At 39.4% G+C, this 8,169-nt stretch overlaps 1 protein-coding gene across 1 annotated transcript in view; it reads right to left on the bottom strand.

Moving 5' to 3' along the window:
• Nucleotides 1-8,164, bottom strand: part of ACSS3 (acyl-CoA synthetase short chain family member 3) — a gene marked incomplete at its 5' end in the record, with an annotated part of 90,451 nt that extends 82,287 nt beyond the window's left edge. Inside the window, 2 exons of the mRNA XM_026091778.1 lie at nucleotides 2,987-3,131; nucleotides 8,022-8,164. Coding sequence (XP_025947563.1) covers nucleotides 2,987-3,131; nucleotides 8,022-8,164 — 288 coding nt within the window. The remainder of the gene's footprint in view (nucleotides 1-2,986; nucleotides 3,132-8,021) is intronic.
• Nucleotides 8,165-8,169: the final 5 nt, after the last annotated feature.

Here is an 8,169-nt window from a genome sequence, read left to right as displayed (position 1 = left end):
TCTCCTGGACGCGATCCTGTGCAACGTGCTCTAGGTGACCCATCTTGAGCAGGGGGGTTGGACTAGATGATCTCCAGAGGTCCCTTCCAACCTCAGTGATTCTGTGATTCTGTGAAATACCAGTCTATTGGCCAGACAGACTACTAAACATTCATTAGACGTGGACAGTCCAAAGTACAGTCTGCACACAAATGTCAGGCCATTCCAAAATGGGAAACAAACTCAGCAAAGATGGCAAGATGCTTCCTAACAGCCTCCAGAGTACTACTGAACCTATTCATCAACTTTCAGTCATGTCTGATCTACACAGTCACTAATCTAAAAAGAAACATGCAAAACATGGAAAGGATATTTCAAAACTATAGTATACAGTACTTTTAGCTTATACTGAGCAGACTGAGAACACAGTGACAAGCAATGACTTGAGTGCTGTGAGTCAAACATCATAATGCACACTTCATAACAGTTTGGTGGACCTTTTCCAAAATGTCCCTCAATCCCTACAAGACCTATGACAAAATATAGCAGCCTACATCTTTCCTATTTTCAACAAACATCTTCACAAAGAGATTTGCTATCTGGTCTCTAATAGTTATGAGATAAACTAAATTAAATTTATTCCACAAGAGTAAACTAGAAAGCCTCCACAGACCAATACTGATCTCACCTCCTGCCTTTCACAATCATATTCCCTTTTGATTAAAGAAAATAACGAACTGTACAGAATTCAAAAGCAACACTTAGATAGGACTCAGCTACCAGCAAGATTATAATGACTTCCAAATGAATTTTGCTAAATATCCACAGACAAATTAAACCAATTCTCCCAGTTGGTTTGGTTTGCTGGAGTAAGAGAAAATGTGGGGAAAGAACATTTAAGTCAACTAGCACACACTTTCTCATTATGTATAAATCTTCCATACCCCAAAGCATTTAATACATTTGGAGATAACACACAGCCACAAACTTATGAGACTTTATAGCAACCTGAAATTTAAATAGTGAAATGAGAGATGCATTTCAAAATCCTTTTTAGAGAAAATTTCTGCAGAGCGAGTCCACTGAAGATAATTTACATAAAATGATGTATTACGTCTTTAAAATAAAACAAATATGTATCTTATAAATACGTGTGTGTGTGTGTGTGTGTGTATAATTAAATGATTATCTGGGCACTTTGAGAGCTTATTAGTTTCTTAAAGCACTTAAGTACTTCAGCTGTTCTAGCTCCAGCATGCCATATCGTAGCGAACCTTTTAAGCTCTTTTTTGGACTTGGTAAGTTCACAAAAAAGGGGTGAGGGGTAAATTTTTTCTATACTTTTTCTATATTTTGTTAAAAGAGCACAGCAGAAATATAGCAGTGTTTGTACCTGTTGATTTCTCTTTTCTTACAACAGTGAAAGAAAACCTCACACACTGAACTACTGTATTGTGAATCCCATTGCATATTTTTAAACATTTTCACATTACTCCAGACACTATGTATACATTTGAAACACAGTGAGTGTGTTCCATTCACTCTAATGCATCTTGCACACTGAAATACATTAAAGCAGAATATGAGTTTGAGTCCAATTTTTCTTTGTACTCAGTGTACAGAGGAACTGCTATAGGTAACTGGGAAAAAAAGCCATCTGACCAAAGATAAAACACAGCATTTGAATAGGAAGCCCAATTTAATTACCAGTTGTGGCAGCTGGCATGGGTCAGACCTGGCTGACAAGTGTTAGCATATGCATTTCAGTTAACCCCGTAGGATAAGGGAGCAGCTCAGTTATGAGAGCAGAGGAGCAGCCTGAGCGTGAACACCCCAGGTGACGGCTGCAAAGTTGCGCAAGCGTGGAGAACCGTTGCGTGGGGCCGACTGCAGGCACCCACAGCGGCAACAGCCCAGGTTCAGGTGCCAAGCGAATCTGAACGGGCCGATGCAGAACCGGGTTTTCCCCACCCCAACCTGTGCCTGACAGTGTCCAGGGTCACTGTGGGAGAGCTGGGAGGGCACCGAGGGGACCCACGGCCCTGGGGCCGCACGGCAGCAACCGTGACGCAGACTCGCCCCGCTTCTCTTCTGGAGCACATCCTTCCTCCTGAAAGGCAGGGAAGTCGCCTTTCGTAAAATTGCATGTATCGGGGATTAAAGTGTTTCGATATCTGAGTCTATTTATTTTCCACAGCACCATTTGGTCTCGAACTGCAATACCAGTTCAGTTTTATTGCCAAACAGTACAGGGCAAAAAAGTAAAACTAAAGCCAAAGTCAACTATACGATCAAATTACTGAAAATAAATGAACCATAAAGTGCAGAGCACCAACTATAAAATCCTGTAAGTATCTAAGTTATGCTAGAAACATACGCTATGCTTAACAGACACACCAATATGCTTAGCACTCAAAACACACTAATATCATCGACCCCAAACAATCTAGCTGCTAGATGCACTTGAACCTTTTTAGAACGGGAAGCCAACACCCACAGAAATTTCAAGACAGAAAACCAGGGCAGGCCATGAGCACCGTACGATGGGGCAGGAGACCCAGGTCTTCTTGGAGCTCCTTCCTTTAACTTTTCAGTTCTTCTTACACTCGTTTAGTGTGCAGGAATAGCCAAGGTGTACACTTTTATTCCTATCAGAATAGTATTGTTGCTCATTGTAGCACCTTACTGTCAAGTAATTTGATTAATATTTTGCTTTTACTTTTAAATACGAAATAAGAAATGTTAAAAAAAGAAATCAAAGAGAGAAAAGTTCAAAATTTTACAAAGCAGACAAAATTATTCTTATTAAACTGCAGAAGAAAAAGTCTGAGGAATATCAAAATGTCTTCAATGCACTTATATTGGGTACAAGCAGTGAAGTTTATAAATCAATACTGAGTACAGTAAAAAGAATAAACTAGCAAGGCAGACAGTATCTTACCTAGTATCTACCTGCTGTGCAGTATATCCCATCTATTTCCAGTAACAGGGTTATTTTCAAACATACCTGTTCAAGAAGTTCCTTATATGTTATTTTCTCTTTGGTATTTGTTACAGGACTGTCATAAATAATGGCAATGTGTTCTCCTTGTCCATTCTCAACATGACGATCCACAGCATTGTAACACATATTCAGCTCTCCATCTACAAACCTAAAAAAGAAGTTGGATGTGTTATATAACAGACAGCTTTCCAAACTAGAAAAACTAGTTTTCATAAATAATGATAGCATTCAATTGAAGTATAGTTCATAAAACATTATACTCAGTTCAGAAAGTCATTTTTTTGTTCTATAGCCTAAAAATTTTCTCAAAAAAGCTAAATAAGCCTATTAACGAAACTAGTAAAATACTGCAGCTTAATTGACTTGACTAAGAACCTGCTAAACTTAGTCTTGATTTAATGTATTTTGCATCAATCATTCTAATTTTTAAAATTAAGATTTCAGTGAACAAAATATATGTTCACATAAAATAATTTCACATAAAGAAAATACATTATTAGACTACTTTCTATTGGCACGCACACATATCACTTTTAGGAAGAACAGGTTCAGAACTCAGAATGTTCTTATTCATTTCTTGGCAATAACAGTTAAACAGGCAAGCATCTGCATCAAAATGAAACCAACTCCAACCGCTATAAAATCTTATAAATTTGTCTGACTTTCATAACACATTTGACATTAGCATGTTTTATATCAGTGTTGCAAAATTCCCTGTAGTGTGAGTCATAGTCTCTTCAACAACCAGACATTTACAGAAAACGCTCATCTTTTAATTAAAAAAGTATTTCACACACTTGGTACTCATTTTTATTGTAGTTTTCCACAAAAAGAGAAAATTCTGGTGTAACATAATCCTCAAGAAAATACAGAAGGCACCAGATACAAAGAAGATCCTGTTAACTCAGAGATGACATAATCTAAAAATTAAAGCTTACTCCTCGAAGTGGTGGCCTCCTTTGCGTGTGTTTTTCCCTCTATCTGCACACATATCCCTCTATCCGCACTCTACCTGAGCAATACACAGCAACACCCAAGGAAAATAAAAACAGCTGAGATTTTCCAAAACTCTGTGGGGTGCTCACAGTGCTAATGTATTGTTCTAATGCAACTAGAAACAAGAACAGATGGCTTAAAGTGACCCACTACTAGCAAGAAGGAATATTTCCTTCTTCCCCCTTCCTGCCTAGTAAAGGACCACTCTAAATTATGAAATTCAATATATTATTCATATATCCATACACAAAGATACTATAGGATAGTCTCTATGGTCATAGAATGGCAACTATTAAACTAAACCAGTTAGGATGTTCAGGGTACATCAGTCTTTTATTGTAAATCCTCTATAATGCCATTCATAAGGAGAAGATGGGGGACAAGAAAAGTAACAAGCATATTCTGTATTACAAACCCTTTCCTGCAAAAGAACAACTATATGAACAATAAAGGACTGTGAGTTGTTTCATCTACTATTGAGAAATTCTGTATTACTCTCCTAAAAGCTGTGTAGGATCCAGGACATCCATTGATTTTTATATCAGAACATACTGGAATAATATAAATGAGGCAATAGGAGATGGCAATATCTGGGTTACTGTGCATAAATTCTTAAGAACATTCAAAATACAAATGAGCTTTACCACACCTTGTGTTCTCCCAATGATATATAGGAAGATCAATGCTACCACGTAAATTTTTAATGACTGCATGCCAAAAAGTGTATGAAAAATATGTGACTGCAGATTGAAAGCAAACCCAAAGACATTTGGACACTGTGATAAGAGCTCTGCTGCCCAGTTCTGGGACAGAGATGGAATGGTGGCTGGTAAAGGATCAGAGAAAGCAGTGATGCACCTACTATGACTAGGATTGCAAGACCTCTGCTTTCCCACTGTAATACAAGGAGATGCTAAAATACTGCATTCTGAGTGAAAATAAAAGCCGTCTGGCTCTGAAAAGCTGTCCTGTGTTTCTGCAAATTTCTGTTGATTCAGTGACTCCCAAAGAGATGAATACCTGTAAGGAACCACAATTGCTTGAATAAGCCCTAGTTGGGGGAAAAGGAAAAAAAAAGTAATAGCACTGAAACCAGGAATAAGGCGCTAAGAATATGCTCCTGTTTAAAACAGAGGCTTTCAGTCTAGAACTGAAAGAAAAATATTCCAGCAGACTGTAGAAAGATCAGAGGTGGATCAGCAGGATGTTTATAAGAGCCGCCAGTAAATCCTGCCATAATAAGCAGGGCTTTAAAATGCTAATCTGTTGCTAACCAAATATTTATCTCAATAAGGCTTATGAACTGAATCCAAGTCTAAGGATTATTTCTTCATGGTATGTTCCTAATGCTGAGAAATCAAAAAAATCAGTAATATTCAACAAACAGAGTACAGGAAAACAGAAATTAAAAAAAAGAGTAAACAATAGCAACTATAACACATAAGAGAAACTGGATTCAGTTCAGCAGCGCTCTTTTCAAGGAGCTCTTTCACTGCTCACTAATGCTACTGTGGAAGAAAATAGCACAGGTCTTCCTGCCATAATCATAGTAGAATTTAAAAGTAGCTATTATATCAAAACAACTATCTGCATACCAGCATTTTAAACTAATATTCTGCCAAACTAACTATCCTTTTGGCAATTCTTTTTTCCTCAAGGAATAAACATCTACCATCTATGACTTGGGATTTTTTTTTACTGCCTTCAGTACTTTGGGGATGTGACAACAGCCTACTTGCTAGTAATGGAACAAGTAAAGTAGTGAAGAAGGCAATATATAATTATGCCTTAATTCACTTCAGTCAAATACTCCAAACTTATGTTTTAAGTTCCAACATTATCTGCTATCTTAAAAATCAAAGTAACTGTATTCAGAGACATTTTTAGTCTTCATTCAACCGATCAAAGCCAAAAATCATTAAGAAGAAAAAAGATGGAAATTCAAGGTTCTTAATAAACCTGGCATATAGGCACAAGAAAAAACTGCATTAAAATTATTTTCCACCTTAACTGTAGAAAAGTTTGTATGGCTGAAATCCTGCCATGCCATGCAGGCTACATACAAATCTCCCGCCAAAGTTCCCTGAAATCATCTGATTATTTAATTTGTCTGGTTGAAGGGAGAACAGAAAATTAATACTAACTCAAGAAGCACATACATGAATTTATTAACAATATTTTTAAGATCTCCAGAAACTGCTTCCTAGGCAAAGCTCAGAACCAGAACCCCATCTTCACCCTGTCAGACCAGTAAACTATGTTTTTCTTGAATGTCTGGGCTTATCTTCAGTTCTGTGTTCAGTCCTTTCCATTTTCTCCTCAGCACTTCCTCTGAAAGATCCTCTCATATTCTCTTTCTGTCTCTTCCTCAAAGAGCTTATTTATCTGTTTGTCCTGCCTAGCACATAGGATGCTTGCATTCAACTCCGATTTCGGAGGCATTAGAATACTACATAGGTTTCACATGCAGCCCATTATCACTTACTATGAACTTAAATAAAAAAAGAAAGAAAATAACGTGTTACACATTATGACACTAAAGAGGATTACACAAATTTGAATTACTTAATGTTTTATTATCCACAACAGAGCAACAGATACTAGACATCCAAACAACAATTAGGACCTAATATTGAGTCTCGTATAATTTCAGGCCAGAAAAGACCAGTGGTAGATTGGTCTGACTTCGGGCTGTGAAACTTGTATCCAGTTACACGCATGGTGAGAACAAATAACTTGCATCTGAGAGGTCAAAATGTTTTACAAAGACCTAACCATGTGCGTTCCAGCAAGCAAGCTTATCCTGCTCTATTAATGAAGCTACGTTTGACAGGCTCTGTTTAAAAAAAAAAAAAAAAAAAAAAGCTCACTGGCACCTATTGTATTCCTTTTCCTTAGCTGTTAAAAAGGAACTATTATATCAACTTTTTCACTATTTTGTTCAGGAAGGCCAGTGAGTTCTCCTGGCCTTTGATTACGCAGGCAGGCCTACTTGCCCTTCTTAAATCGTGCCATGACATTGAAAGTTAAAAACCAAAGTCAGTGGACTACAGGTCTTCTTAACAATCCTTTCTAAGACTTCTGACTGTTACACAGCCCTGCTGACTTAGAGGTTTATCCTGTTTAACACTGAGCTTAAGACAACATAACTATTGGAGCTGCTAAGCAATAATCTCCAGTCACCAACAAGTCAGTTCCTCATTCCTGGTTCTGTATGTCTTCATTCTGGCAAATTTGACAGTGATTAATATTTTTAACTGTATTTTGAGATTAACATTTTTAAATTAAAATCAAACAGAAAAAATATGAAAAATGCAAAGAATATCAATCCAGCGAAGATGAATCCCAGCCTGCTTTGACTTTTTTCCTATTGGCTTGCCTTTGAGAAAACACTGAAATCATGATGCAAATGTGGTGAAGAAAAGGTGATGGTGATCATCACAAAACTTTCATGGCTAAGTCGTCTTTGGAAAAGTACCGCATGTCCTACCCCATCATTTACAAGGGTGCTAATTCTGCCTTGGCACCAGTTAGCCATCCATCCCAAGCACGTGCTACGTGACCAAGGCCTCTGCACCTTAACCACCTGCTTTTTAAATTAAGAGCTGCTTTCACAGTTCCTGCGATTTAACAGCTCTGAGGATCAGGGTTGCTCTAGTTTCTTACGCTCGTGCTGCTCCTGCTCGATGCCAGCTTTTGCACGCTCACATGGCCTGCTCCCAAGCAAGGGGGCCAGCCCAAGGGGGTCAGACGGGGGCACATGGGGACACACACACCCTGACCCCGCTACAGCTCAGGGGAACTCTCCTCTCACCCGTCCTGCTTTTAATTATTAAGCTTAGGAGGGTTTAATTATTAACCCCCCCCATCCCCAACCGTCCTTTGTGAGCACTGGTGCGTACGGAGCGCCCCAAATACGAAACCTCACCCGGTGCGTGTTACACACCCACCCACACACCCACCCAAACCCCAGCGCTGCCGCGGGGCTCCGAGCTCCCCCGCCGCCCCCGGCGATGGGCATGGGGGGGGGGGGGTCACTCACCAGGAGGGGCTGCCCGCGCCGCGCCGCTCCAGGGCCTTGCTCCAGGGCTTGTCCCAGGCGATGCGCGAGGCCGCCGCCCCCCACAGCTTCTCGGGCTCGGCCACCGAGCACCTGAACGCCTCCTCGTAGCCCCCCGCCGCCGCCCGCC

The sequence above is a fragment of the Apteryx rowi genome, unplaced genomic scaffold, assembly GCF_003343035.1.
Source record: "Apteryx rowi isolate R43461 unplaced genomic scaffold, aptRow1 scaffold_922, whole genome shotgun sequence".
Taxonomy (NCBI): domain Eukaryota; kingdom Metazoa; phylum Chordata; class Aves; order Apterygiformes; family Apterygidae; genus Apteryx; species Apteryx rowi.
Note: the sequence above shows the minus strand (reverse complement) of the source record. Positions and strands in the feature narration are given on the sequence as shown.